At 34.0% G+C, this 15,255-nt stretch overlaps 1 protein-coding gene across 1 annotated transcript in view; it reads left to right on the top strand.

Moving 5' to 3' along the window:
* The window catches only part of RIMS2 (regulating synaptic membrane exocytosis 2), a gene marked incomplete at its 5' end in the record, with an annotated part of 289,286 nt that overhangs the window by 42,670 nt on the left and 231,361 nt on the right, over positions 1-15,255 (top strand). The window contains 5 exons of the mRNA XM_019471267.1: positions 5,068-5,276; positions 6,618-6,737; positions 8,776-8,875; positions 9,674-9,797; positions 14,749-14,795. Of these exons, the coding sequence (XP_019326812.1) occupies positions 5,068-5,276; positions 6,618-6,737; positions 8,776-8,875; positions 9,674-9,797; positions 14,749-14,795 (600 nt within the window). The remainder of the gene's footprint in view (positions 1-5,067; positions 5,277-6,617; positions 6,738-8,775; positions 8,876-9,673; positions 9,798-14,748; positions 14,796-15,255) is intronic.

The following is a 15,255-nucleotide window of genomic DNA, read 5'->3' as shown; positions in this document are numbered from 1 at the left end:
TATCTAAGAGACCAGCAAGTGTGTTCTCTGAGAGTCAAAATTAAAACTACAGTGTCTTTGTTATGGAAAGGTTATGGTTTAACAATTTTTTTTTTAGGGAAACAAAGAACTATGTGTCTTACTGGGAAACAAAGAACTATGTTTCTTACTTTTAATTTTACAAGATTTCACAAATCATTTACCCAGTCAAGATTTTAATATTTATAGAACTTGCACTGAAAAATTTATGTCCGCTGATTTTATCAAGTCATTCATTGTACCTCAAAAAAGTGTGAGCGTACTAGGCAAGACGTCTCTCATAGAAATGTAATATGCTACAGGGCTTCCACACAGTCATGCTGGGTATATTTTTATAAGTTTAAATATTTTATAATAATGGTTTGAATGCATTTAATTAACTTCTATGGTATTTAGACCTGTCATTTAGATGACTTAATGCAGTGTTAAGGGCAAAATCTAGATGAACTACAAGGGCTTTATAATTTCTAATTTCGATGACAATTTTTTTGAAACATATAGCTACATGTTTTAATGGAAAAAAAGAATACAGATATGAACAAAACAGTCTTTGGATGGAGTTGTTGCTTATTTTCCTATCATTTTAATTTTAGAATAATTGGTATTTACTGTGAGACACAACTAAATTAAAAAGAAAGTCAGCTTTCTACATCTTGACTGAAAAGGAGAGGGGAAAATAGTAGAGCAAGAAGTGGGAGTGCTTTAATCTGGCAACAGGCTCAACTTTGCATGTGTTCCTCCATGCAGGTTTAGGTTCAGGGCTTACCATTGATAAAGAGTAACTGTTGCTGCAAAACAACTGGATCTTTTAAAATCTAAGTAATTTCTATGTGCTAATGCCTCGGATATGCTGGGCTAAATGTGTCTAATCTTGGACACACATTGTATGTGGATGCCCCATATGGTAATACATGGGTGAGAGGATTCTTGGAAACCTTTTTAGAAAGCAGAAATCAGTTACACCAGCAGATGAGCCTGGGACCTATGTTTAAAGACTTGAAACAGAAACTGGTCCAGAGATCCTTTCAGTCTCCATTACCACTGCTAAGCTAAAGAGTGAAAAAGAAAGTATATGATACCCCTGTTCAAATGACGCATTAAAAGAAATATTTGGTATTTCTAATTGTACAAAAAATAAATCCAGTAAACTTGCCTTCCATGAGACCTTGAAGAGTCCTGAGTCCTTTCTGTGACAATTTTGGTATTTTCTTGGATATGTAAACAAATATTTAAGGCTGTGTCACAATAGTAATTTAGGGTACTAGGATCCTCCTGATGAAAAGATGATGGCCATCTGAATGAGTCACTGGGACCTCCTTTATAAGCAGTGGAGGAGAAATAAGACATTTTGGGTATGACGAAGGTATGATTTATTTCACTTGGAAGTACACATCTAAAACAGGTCAAATGAACCACAACTTAAAAAGTTCTCTTTCCCTTCACTGATTGTAAAAGGAATATAGGCTGACTAATTCAGATGTACAGATCTGTACAATAAAGATCCGAAGTTTGGGTAGAAGAATTAGAGGTCTCTAGATGTAATTATTTGAGAGTTGGCTGTAGAATTTCTCTAACAGGATGTAAAAGGGCATATCTTAAGAGATTTTTTTTTACCCTGAAAGTAGAGAGAAATTTCAAGTTCTATAGCAGGAAGATAACAGATGTATTTTATTTTTACTGTATAATGGGAAGTTTTTTAAATTTTAAGTTATCACTCTCAATAACTTAAATAATATGTGATAGCAACAATATCATGTATTATTGTATGCATTAATGTATGTAGATTACTATTTTGGATAGCTCTATTAAAAAAAAAAGATCCAGAATTTCTTTCTCTAACTGAAAGTCACCGTGTATGTTTCAAATGTGGATGTACATATGCCAGACTGTTAGAGCCCAACAGTGTTCCACATTTGCTCATATAAACACCTATAGGATGAACTTATATATGTACAGCCCATCTGTTCTGTAAAGTACAGTTACTGTAAAGCTAATTTAATTTCTGTCTTTGAGTGTATGCCTATATGCACATATTGTGGACATGCAAGTAGCAAGTGAAGACTGGACCTGTTTTTGGTGACTAGGTATATGCACATTTGCAGTGGGAATGTGTATATGGTCAGAGCATCTCAGGGGCCTCAACTTTTCAATAATTTATTTTCCTATTTTTAAGAATTATTTTCTATTTAGACACACAAGTGAACGTTCAGTTTGATAGGAATCCTTGCTCTTGACAAGCTCATACAGAACTGTATGGGAAAAGACATGAATAGGAGAGCAGGCAAAGCCATGATGGGTTTCATAAAGTACAGGTAAAGTGCTATGTTCACTGCAGAACAGCAGGGACATAATAGCTATACTCCTGGATTCCTTTCTGGTGGCTTCTTTTGGATTATAAGTGATAGTTGAGATTGTTGCTGAGGATTTTAAAACCTTAAAAAATGTCCAGTAATTTGCAGTGGTGGATTCTTAATGCCTAATGGTAGATATCTACATTTAAATTTAGTCTTTTCAATGAAAATACACCATTTCTCAGAAATAGTCAGGAATCAGAATCAGTGAGAATGATCAGTTTTAACTGTTCTGCTTTTAAAACCCATTTTATTTCAGTGCTCTGCTCCTAGAATTTGGTACCAAATTATAGGGAACCAAATCACAACTTTTTTAGTCAGACTTTGGTTTTGGGTGCAGCAGTTATATTGATGACACAGAAAATAACTGCTGGGAAAAAACTGTATGGGCTCAAGTGCCTTTAGTTCATGCAATTAAAGCTGAGAAGTAATCATTACTGAATGAGATGAGTTTTCCTCACTTAAGATCCATTTTTAAATATATTTTAAAACCAGGATTTGTAAAACTGGCAATATGTAGACTGGAACTCTTGAAATCTTCTGGATATCTCTAAATGTATATTTATGCAGTAAAGGCTAGATCTTTATGAGCTCGCTGATGATTTCACTCAGTTCCTCTGAAGCAATGTCTTTGGAGACAGAGGTGAGACAACACTGGAAGTTCCATGCCAGAAGTACCTTTTGCAAAATGTTATTATCTTTCAGAAGAATATTTCTTTTCCCTTTAGCAGGATAGCCACAGCTTTATCTGTAATATAGTCAAGATGTTAACTGTCATGAGAAAGCAGTCTTGGTGAGAATTTCCCATTTTAAAATGTTATCTTCCTTTCAAGAAACACAGTTAATACATTTGCAGCAGGCCCATTTATTACCTAGAAAATACGAATGAATTAAAGCTTCAAAATAATTTCATGAGGTCCCTTACTACTGTTTTTATGAAATCAAAGGATATTTGATATGCTACAATATTTCTGCAAAATGTAAGGGAGTAAATTCAAAGTGTCTTTTTGAAAAGAAAACCTTTGTATTCATTACATTTCCTTCTTTAAAATGAAAATGAGGCTTGATTTTTTTTTTCCAAATAGCGTATGCAAGTCTATATATTAGGAGAAAACAAGTGAAAAAAGATCATATTTCTCATTGTACATAATATCCCCCTGAGGAGACTATATTTTACTTTTCTAAAGAATCTATTAGCTTTTTGTAGCTTAGTTTTATAGGGCTGTATCTTCACATCCTCTCTGTAAAGTTTTCTAGACAAGTGTTAAGTCTATGAGTAGACCTATTAGTTATATTTCACCAACTTACTTGATGTAGTTTCAGAGGAACAGGTTGAGCAATGTCAAAGCAGGATCTGAAGTAATGGAAATAGAAAAATGTTGTTTGTGGTCTGTGCTAAAAAGAGCAGAACTACTTTGGTTTAGTGTTCTTTTGGTCATGAAATTCGACAGAAAAGTCAACATTTTTTCCTCCATACAATAGGATCAAAATATTATGTAGCTTGCAGTAACAAAATATTTTTCATGTAACATTTAGTAACAATGGTGGGGGAAAAAAAACAGAGAGAGAAATGTAATAATGCAAAATGTGTGGGCATAATTTACAACTTAAAGTATCTACATAAAAGAGAACATTTTATTAAAATAGGTGAATCATGTCGCATTCTGTGGACAGCAGCATTAAATCAGACCTTTTCTTTAAAACTGTTTTTTAAACCTTTCTTCCCACCATGTGTCTGCCATACAGGTTAAATTCTGATTCTATAAAATATATATCTATTTTGTCAAAACGCTACACATTTATTCCCAGTTTTGAGGTACCTGTACTTACTAGAATTCTTCCTGATATTTAACCAGTAGACATTTCTCTGGGAATTTCAAGCAAAGTTAATATGCTTTTTATTCTAAAAATATTTTCTATATTTGTTTTTCTTATCAATCTATCATATTTAATAGATCATTTAACCTTCTTAAAACATCCTCTACTGTACAGCTGAATATAGAGTACCATTGTTTTAAGTATGTTATTGAAGTGCTTAGAATAAATACTAGTTTGTATTAGAAAAGCAAAGAAATACATTCCTTAAGAGAAAACTGTTTCTTTAGATTATGACAAAAACTCATTCCATATTCAACTGCTTTCCTTTCTGAAAATTCTGTTAGGAATACAATACAATTTGCCTTTTCATTTAATTTACTTCATTTAATTTTAATTTACTTCATTTAATTTTACAGGAACAGTTAAAAACTCTGAAGCAATGATGCTTTACACTGTACATAATTTATGCACACATAGACACGCACAAACATACCTCTTTCCTCACTGTATTTCATATTCCATGTACTCTGTTGTTGGAGCCTTAACTTTTTCTTGGAAGCACTTTGCAAGTCCTGCTAGCAGAGGTTATGAATCAGATAGGATAATCAGAAGTCTTTACAATTTTGCTGTATCTTTGTCTGTCCTTTCTTTCACCTTTCCTTTACTGCACTATCTTGTCTGTCTGATTCTCGCAGGAGACATGGATTACAACTGGTTGGACCATACGTCTTGGCATAGCAGTGAGGCATCCCCAATGTCTTTGGTGAGACATGTGGAGCCTTACCATTTAGTTTCCTTTATCATTTCGCATTTCCTTTGTTTTATTTACACCTTTGCATGTTTTCTTTTTTGTATCCTTTTTTTTATCCCACACCTATAGGGGACAGTCAAAGGGGAAAAAGAAAAACTAGGGAACAGGCAGTTTTGTCGGATTCTAACACCTTATCCGAGAGGCAAAAGAAAATGGTGTGCTTTGGTGGCCACTCTTTGGAAGAGGACTTGGAATGGTCTGAGCCTCAGATAAAAGACTCTGGGGTAGATACGTGTAGTAGCACAACTCTAAACGAGGAACATAGCCATAGCGAGAAGGTACTGAGGTTATGGAGCCTGCATTTTAACCTGCTCATTTGGTCTTTGTTTGCTCTCTGTCACTCATTAAAATAGTGCATAAAATAAAAGATAGGGTGTTTCTAGAGACAATGTAGCATTTCTTAAGGTGCAGAAAAGAAAAACAAATGAAAAGTCTCTGCATGCTTGCAGCTTTTACTGTTTGGCAGCCTAAGCAAAAAATTGAAAGGCATAAAGGAATGTTGTTCTTATGGTTGCATAATAGCTTATCATGGTATTACCTTCAAGTACAAAGTAATTAACAATAAGGATTCTACTGATTGGCTTATTTGATTTACTATGTTCAAACTCCTGGGGCTGAAATTAAATTAATAGTTTAAACCCCAGGTGAAAAAGGGAGAAAATTGGGTCTCTCTGCACAGAAAAGTTGTTTTTCTTTTTTCCCTTTCACTGTCATGGTTGTTCTTTTGTTTTGTTGCCATGCCATTTTTGTGCAGTATTGTGCAGAATTAAAGCTTTGCCATCTGCTTTGGTATTTTTTATTTTTGCTTTCTGTTTCGTGGAGATTATGAGAAATCTTTTTAGAGTTATTAGTTGTAATGGGAGCAGATTTGTCTGTGCCTGCTAATTTTGCATGAAATAGAGCATGAAATAGTATTTTTCAGTGAAAAAGTGCTATGATTACACAAAATAAAATGTTAAAATTTTATTAATTATGCCAATATACAACTGTGCTCATGTATAGTAATGGAATAATAACGTTCACTGTAACTATGCTTCATACGTGAAGTAATTATTCCAAGAAAGGATACATTTAAATAAAATAATGACTATACCTTTTAATGTGTTCTATAATTTTTAATATAATACTGCTGAGAGAAAGTAAAACACTGAAAAAGTTTGTCGGTCTTAGAGAAAACTGACATGTTTGGAATAGTTGAAAAAGAAGAAATGTCTTACAACAAATTGCTGTTTTGAGTTAAACTTGTTTTCAGTATTACCCTTATATTAGACCTCTACAGTTGTTTTTGTCAGTACTCAGGTGTGATTCATTGTGTGTAGATAAATATGTATAGTTGTCTATATCTGTCTAATCAAGATGCAAAGATCATTCTAGATATTTATAAATCAGATTAAGTAAAACAGATAATGTTATTAAATATTAGACATACATTGTGATGGACCATATATCCAAATAATTTTTTTCCAGCACAGTTTTCTGTCATTCTATTACATTATATATTAGTGTAATCATAATACTTTAATGGCATTTTAAAAATATATCAGGAAATGAAAAGTATTAGTGAAAAATTTTTCTTTAAAATCCTATTCACTGTATTTTCCATTAACACCATATGATAGCATCCAGTAACTTGGCAACCATCCAAAGATGGAGACCGTCTCATTGGTCGGATTTTGTTAAATAAACGACTAAAAGATGGAAGTGTGCCTAGAGACACAGGAGCAATGCTTGGATTGAAGGTTGGTAATGAATAATTTTGGAACTAACAACTCTCTCTGTTAAACTAGCTACCTTTATAATGAAAGTATTTTCATATTATATAGTGTATGCATACTGATATCTATAATGTCTTATCATACTCAAAATTACAAAACATAGACATTTTATATTCAATTACCGAAAGTAATTTTACAGGGCTCCTGACAGGCTCAAAAAATTGTATTTCTCTGAAAGACTAGACATGTTTTCACAAGTTTGCTGAGAATGTCTGCTCTGCAAGGTACTAATTGCATCCTTGCTGGGCAAGCCAAGCCCTGTCCACTTTGTTCAGTATTGAGCATTGCACCATAGTATAACTTCTGTTCCCCAAAAGAGGGGAAAAATGTGAAAAATAAATTCTCTCTTTTGAAGATCTGGGGACATCTGGAAGTTAATGACATTTCAATCCAGAACAGGGTCTGCCAATGGAAGAGCCCATTTCTGGATCTTTTTCCCCTCTGATTGTTTGATTTGCTATATTTTAAATACACAAGACAAAATTATTTAATATTTATTTTTTATTATCAAAAAGTAATGTTTGCATCTTTTTCATGATGCAGTACTCTTTGAACACATTATGAAGCTATTTCTAGCTCATATCTTGATCTCATTTTTGTGTGATATTATTTGCAGTTCCAGCAATACTAATACAAGCATGAGAATGAATTATACACACTAAAAGAAACAAGCATGTATTTATTTTGATTCAAATTATTTTTTATTATCAAAAAGTAATGTTTGCATCTTTTTCATGATGCAGTACTCTTTGAACACATTATGAAGCTATTTCTAGCTCATATCTTGATCTCATTTTTGTGTGATATTATTTGCAGTTCCAGCAATACTAATACAAGCATGAGAATGAATTATACACACTAAAAGAAACAAGCATGTATTTATTTTGATTCAACATCCTTGTGAGAAATCATTAAGAAGTTTGATTAATTCTCCGTTCTCTATTTAGCATGACGCTGACTTCACTTTGGGTACACAGATTAGGCTATAGTCATACACTGTAAATAGGGATTAAATCAGTGTAGTTACTTATAGCATATACTAACAGCTCTGGAAATTTTTGAATTTTTTACTTAATTGACAAATGATTTTATTTTAAAGCCAGTGGAGAAACCAGTTGAGCATCACTTTTGGTATGTGTGTTATTGTCTTAATGTCAGAAAGTGCAAGAAAAGAGACTAACAGTGCCACTATGAAGTACTTTTTGTTTAAAATGCTATGTTTAAAATTCTAAAATCTTCTATTATAAAGATGAACTCTTCACTGAGATTCATGAATAGATTAGATTCAAGAGTAACTACTTTTTAATCTCAATAGACATCTGAAAAGAGTGATTTTCAGCAGTTATTCCTGACCTGAATTTTCAAATATTTACATTATTGAAAGTAATCTAAACTGGATATAGTATTACAAATTTTAAATCCCAATATGAAGACTGTTAAGAAACCTTAAGAATTTAAAGATTATGCAGTTATAACCAATTCTGATATGTGAATCTCCTGATTCTAAGGTAAATATTAAGGTTAAACCTGTTGAAGTTTCCTGTAGAGAAATCTTCAGTATGACAAGTATTTTCATCTGACTTGCCCAGCCAAGGTGAATTTGATTGAGACATTTGATGTTTAGGGTGAACATCGTGAGTTCTGTTACATTAATAGATCTGTTTTCAGTCAAAAAGTATTGAAGTAAGCAGTCTAATGACCAACACCTTACTTTTCTTGGGTGGTAATTTATAATACAGTGAAATACTATACATATATTTGCTAAAGTTTAAAAGCTTTAGCATTCTGTATTTGTACTGTGTTTAAATTACACAAATAGCCAGAATTGGTACAGACATAACCTGTCATAGCCAAAATTCTGTGGTGTCTTTTTCAAGTGTCTCTCTCTTACCTGGGCTACCTGAAAACCAAGGAAATAATTGAATTCTTCTTTCTGTTGCCAGAATATTTAAGTCATTTAAAGTAATTTTCATTCTATGAAAATACTTCCTCTTTGAAACAGGTAGTAGGAGGAAAGATGACTGAATCAGGTCGACTCTGCGCATTTATCACCAAAGTTAAAAAAGGAAGCTTAGCTGATACAGTGGGGCATCTTAGACCAGGTATGTATCTACTATAGATCTATACTGATGACTTGCTTTTCTGAAGGTGATAACAAGCGAGTGAGTTTAATTAGATGTGAAATTATGTTAAATGGGTGTGAACTGCTGCAGAATTCAAGCTGACATTCAATTACTAGATTATTGACATTACTGCTTTTGTGAAATACACAAATTCTCATGTTGTTAAAAATCATATTTTAACATTTTTATTCATGTTTTTATACTCAAAATAATATTCCACTGATGTCCTGCCCAGTCGTTTTGTAGTGTATATTTTATTTAGAGCAAACCAAGCTATTACAAATGTGCGAACAGAATCAGCTCAGCTAAGAAACTGCTTCTATCCCAACAAGCAAACCATGGATCGCTAGATTGGAGAATGTGCAAGAAATATTAACTATTAACATAAAAACTATCTGAACCTTAAATACTAAACTTGTAGAGGTAAATGAATCTTCAAAATCGTAAGTTGTTCAGATATGGTGTTTTAAAGATCTGCATTTTCTAAAGAGCATGTTGGGATTTCTGTAAGCCACAGCTGCTAAATCGAGTAAGGGCTATATCTAATTCAATAGGGGTCCTGCTGATGATATTATCATTTCACTGAACTTTACATATTTCAATCTAAGCTACAGAAAACCTTTAATACTCAGGATTTTTCTGTACGAAGGACTCCAAACTTGTTCTATAACACAGGTTTCACAATTCAGTAAACTGACAGTAAAAGGGCTTAAATAGTCATTGTAAGTACAGTTCACAGAAGATGTCGTAAGCAGTGTGTTATTACTGAAATTATAGGTGATGAAGTATTAGAATGGAACGGAAGGCTACTACAAGGAGCCACCTTTGAGGAGGTGTATAACATAATTTTAGAATCCAAACCTGAGCCACAAGTGGAGCTTGTCGTTTCAAGACCAATAGGGTAAGTAATTTCATAAATTTTTGTATTAAATATGATAAAAGTGTTGCTAAATTTCACTTTTAAGGCAGAGCATATCGAACAGATTCATAAACATTGTAAACAGTAAAACTGTATGCAAAATTCTGTAAACCAAAAGCATAGCTAGAATGATAGATCACGCCAGTAAGTAGAAAGAGCTGGTGTGAAATCCTGTCTTCTCTGACAGTCCCAGGCATTACCTGCTAATATGGTCAAAAATAGGTTCCCTTCTGTGGTTGTTTAGTTGGTAATGCAGCCTATATTGGCCCTGAAACTGTGGTTATACTCTTTATTGTTGCAATTCTTGATTAATAACTTGACTCTTGATTTTTGTTTCTCCATTCCTGTTTTTATATAAATATATAAAATGATATATTCATATTTGGTTTATGAACTGATGATGAACTCTATTTACTGAGAATCTGCAGTGTAGAATTTTGCCCAAAATACAGTATGCTAATGACAATCAATATGCTTCGGAAAGTCTCTAATCCACATTCTCATCATCTTCATCTATGAAATCTATTAAATTATTGCTTGTTATCTAATACAGAACATATCTGAATGAATAGCTAGCACTAGTGCTCATCTAAACTGTGTGGCACTTTTTCTTTGGTGCTTTACATTGTCCAGTTTTCTTAACTTACCTCTCAATGTCTAAACTTAAATTTTTCTTGCATAGCAATAGGGCATTTCTAGTTGCTTTGTTGTATTAGACTGTGAATACTTCCCCTTCTTCATCTGTTCTTTTTCTTCCAAGTTCCTACAGCTTACAGTCACATCGATCCTTTTTTTACTTCTCCATTGGAAGTTCCATAGCTGATCACACCAGGGCTGTGAAGAGGGGGATGCTTATCACTGAATTTGAAGATGCTTACAGTTGTTAAGAATTTTCTCTTTTCCCCCACAGAATTATTATGATGTATATGACACAACTGGACAGGGTGCTAGGTCATCTCATCTAAGCTCCCTTTTCCTCATGAGGTTGGACCAGATGGTCTTTCAAGATCCCTTCCAACCTTGGCTGTTCTATGATGCTATAATTATAATTAATTATAATTAATAAATGTATTTATCCCTTTATTTTGTATAAGATGCACAGGATTATCTTACCTTCATACGAGAAAGCATGGGTAACACAACAACTAAAAATTAAGAAGTACTAAAAAAATCTAGAACCATATAATCTGAGGATGAAATTTCAGTGAGGATAATTTGTTATGGGTTCAGCTATAATAGGAACTTAACATGTTTGACACATCAGGAACTTAATGTGTAGGAACTTAATGTGGTTTGACAATTTTAAATGAACTTGATAATAACAAAAACTGCTTTATCTTGTCAGAGAGATGAGAGGTTATCTCCTACATACATACTGAATTGCAAACCCTTTAGGGTAAAGGCTATATCATCTGTCTTATCCTTAAAAACCTTTGAATAACGTGGGAGTTGTAGGTATAATAGTAATGCTAAGGGACAGACTACATTGCTAGAAGAATATTGTCTCAGAAAAGGAAATTTCAATTTCATTTCATACAGGTGTAAGATCTTTCATAGTTTCTCTCAAACAGACGTTTATAGCAAAAGTTTCAAGGAACTGCTTACATTTTGAAGATATTTGTTTTTTTCTCTTTCTGCATTCTCTTCATTGTGCGAAACCTCCTGTATTCTTTCCTGTGCTTTTATATTTACTGTCTGTTGTTTACCTTCCTTATCATCATGTCTTCTGTTATGTTACCATGTGCTCCACTTGCTGTCACTAAAGCAGCTCATCTATAATTCCTTAAAGAAAGTGATGTGGGCTCTCAAGAGGCCTTCTTCAGCATTAACTGCTTGCCACATAGCGTGAAGAACTGAACCAGATCAGGGCTAAAATAGTTGTTCTGTGTACTTGATTCCCAGTGTCTTTCTGCATTAGATGCATAAGAGGGTTTTCACCTCCAAAACTCCAGTTACTAATCTAAATGGGTTTATAACTGAAGTCTCAGTGATGAATACTTTCTGTGAGTTGGTAAGGTTTTAGATTCTGGTTAGATATATGTAACTTTTTGGATTTTGATATTAACAATATAACTTCAGAAATGTTTTTCATGAGATTTGAGCTGATGAATTGGAAATACCGTATTATCTTCTCAGTTTAGGAGATTTCTGGTCGTACTCAAATAGACTATAGAAATTAATGTCATATGCTTGCCCAAGGAAACATAACACCATAGGTCTGTTTTCTGCCCCAGGGAATAAAGTTTCAATGTATTTAAAATCATTAAATCTTCAGATTTACCAGACGTCTGAAGTGATAATTATTTTTATTAGAATAATTGATGCCCACTTGAAGGATTTCACTTTTGTATTTGAGGTATATCCTATTACTTATAAAGGGAGTCTCTTGATGGTCTCACAGCAGTGCACTAACTCATGCCAGAAATCTTCAGACAGTTACTAGCAATTAACTTAGTTGAAAAAGATAATAATAAATAACCTGTTGTCATATCCTGATATTCTGAATACAAAACCGAATTCCAGTAAACATGATTGTTGGTTCTTCATTTTATTATGGGCTGACTGCTATGAAAACTGAAGATGGCAAGTTAAGCCGATAAAGGAAGATAAAATGGAAAGCTCCTTTAAAAAAAAAGATCATACAATTTTGGCATGCAATTTATCCCTTTTTCTATCTTAAAATAAAAATTGATGGCCAAGTTGCTATTCTGTGTGAGCTGGCTGTCTCTTATACGCAAGAACTTATCTATTTTCTGCTTTCTAATTCTCAGAAACAGTTATTTTAAAATGCATGTTATTTTCATAGTTACTACTGTTTTGAATTTGGAAGGAACGATGCATTGTGTTTTATTAATTATTCTATACAATCTGCTTGCAATGGAACATATCTTAAAATGTAAAGAGATGCCTAAAAGTACTTCTGCTTCTCCTACATCTGTTTATCTCAGTCAGAGTTCCTTGTAAGAAATACCATTCATGCTATTGTGAAATACTGGCATCTGTATGCTTTAGGAACATAAATGATAGTGTTCAAAGCTTTCAAGTTTATTGTTTTAGCTATCTATAGAAAACTCATATTCAATCTGTTCACAATGATACATGTTTTCAAGGTTTTCTTCTCAAAGTCACATGATAGAAATACTTTTTTAAAATTACAGGTTAGGTTCTGGAGTGTATTTCTGAGTAAAGTAATAGGCGAGTATTGGGTTCCTTTATAAATTCTACAGATATCAAATATGCAAACTTAAATATTTACTTCTTCAGTAGCCCTTGCAAGGTTCCGGCAAGTTTTGCTAACTAAAAACAGAGACAGTGATTTTTTCTTGTCTACAGTGGACAGTTACACCAGTTGCATGCCTTCTGATTAATTTGAATTCTTGGGTACTGTGCATCAATTCAGTTGGAAAGATTCCTCAATCTGCTTAGTAAAGCTATCTTTCTAGTAAGTCTTGAAAAAAGTTTGGAAACGGTATACCAAAAAGGAACTAGATAAGTTTTATTGATATATAATGCAGACTCTTTTTTTCATTGTATGGGCCAGTAGATACCACTGAAAGCATTTTTAACTTTCCCTTACTTTTCACATACCTTTGTGGTGGGTTGACCTTGGCTGGCCGCCAGATGCCCACCCAGCCACTCTCTCCCTCCTCCTTCTCAGCAGGACAGGGGGAGAAAATAAGACAGAAAAGCTCATGGGTCAAGATAAGGATGGGGAAATCACTCAGCAGTTACTGTCATGGGCAAAACAGGCTCCACGTGGGGAAGATTAATTTCATTTATTAGGAATTAGTAACAGAATAGGATAGTGAGAAGTAAAACCAAAAATAAAACCACCTTCCCCTCACCTCGCTTCTTCCCAGGCTCAACTTCACTCCTTTGTTCCTGACTCTTCTACCTCCCCCCCGCCGAGCGGCGCAGAGGGATGGGGAAGGGGGGTTGCGGTCAGTCCTCCTCCTCCTCCTCCTTCTTCTCTGACCTTGGTGTCAGCGGCATTGTTTCTCTCACTTTTTTCCCTCACTCCTCACACTGTCATGTGGTGTTTTTAGATCCGGCTGTGTCCGGCACGGGGCAGCCCCGGCCCCTCCTCACAGAGGCCGCCCTGCAGCCCCCAAGCTGCCCAAACCTGGGCACTGACACCCAATGCAACCTTGAAGAAACCAACTGCACTGAAACACACATCATGATTTTAAATATTGTTCTTGCTGTGACTCAGAGCTGAAGCTCTTCATCTTGCCTGGTTTTGCTCAAATACCTCCAAAATGCTTTATTAGCATATTGATAGTTTTTATTAGCATACAGTAATGTTTGCCCCTCATAGGAAGAATATGTTCTTTGGGGCGTGGGTGGACATAATGAGGTACTTAGTCATTGCAACTGAGTGCTTTAAAATTACATAGCTGTACACACAATTTAATACAGGTGATGTAACATCTCATATATATGCAAGCATGCAATTTTGCCAAATGAAATTGCTCACCTTAGTTATGGAAAAGGTAAGATTGTTCAAATTTGGGGTTCAAGGACAGTAAAGGACATATTGGGATAGCCATTATTGGCAGTCTAGTATGTTTGGGTGAGGGTCCAATAAATTTAATTAATGTATAATGTCATAATAAAGTCTACTACTCACAGTTTTTAGTCTACCATTAACTCTGAGGTTGTTCTTTTTTTTTATTTACTGAATTATTTTATTTGTGAGTGTGCAGCCTCTCTCCTGCATTCACCAAACCACTTGTTCTGTAAGCTTTAATTTGCCACTGAAATTATTTATACTGGGTAAAAAATAAATCTTTCCCATGGGTGAAGAGAGTCAGCAGATCATACACCTTTCTTGAGGCATTCCATGGTGGCTTGAGAAGTGTTATAGTCTAACTGAAATTTGAATATGCTTGCTAGATAAAGGATCAGCCTGTCTTAATTTTCCTGATTTCAGGGACATTCCCAGAATACCTGACAGCACACATGCACAGCTGGAGTCCAGTAAGTTTCAATTGTGGGGTAGGAAAATCTTCTCTCTCTTTTATGTAAGCACAAATAGATTGAAAAATGTCATCTACAGTCAGTATAGCTGTCATCTCTTTGTCCGTATTTGTCTCAGTATGTCATCTTACTGTATTATCTATCTACCTTTGTTTAATAATAAACTATCAAAAGTCAGGATATTTTGATTTAGGCTTGACATTTGGTTATAAGCTTAGGCTATTTTTGACTGAAAAGAAAAGCATAATTCTAACTCATATACAAGAACATTAAGGGTAATTTTTAATTTCCTGTTTTATTGTCTTGCATTTCAGTTGAACCTTATAAACTAAAAATGGGGATGAAATGTTCTTTATTTACAACCTGAGAGATAGCTACTTTGAAATCAGAATACTTCTACTTTATTAGAAACATTCAGCACTCTTTAAATCAGTTAAACCAGTATTTCATGTGGGGAAAA

The sequence above is a fragment of the Aptenodytes forsteri genome, unplaced genomic scaffold (genome assembly GCF_000699145.1).
Source record: "Aptenodytes forsteri isolate BGI_AS27 unplaced genomic scaffold, ASM69914v1 Scaffold385, whole genome shotgun sequence".
Lineage (NCBI taxonomy): Eukaryota > Metazoa > Chordata > Aves > Sphenisciformes > Spheniscidae > Aptenodytes > Aptenodytes forsteri.
Note: the sequence above shows the minus strand (reverse complement) of the source record. Positions and strands in the feature narration are given on the sequence as shown.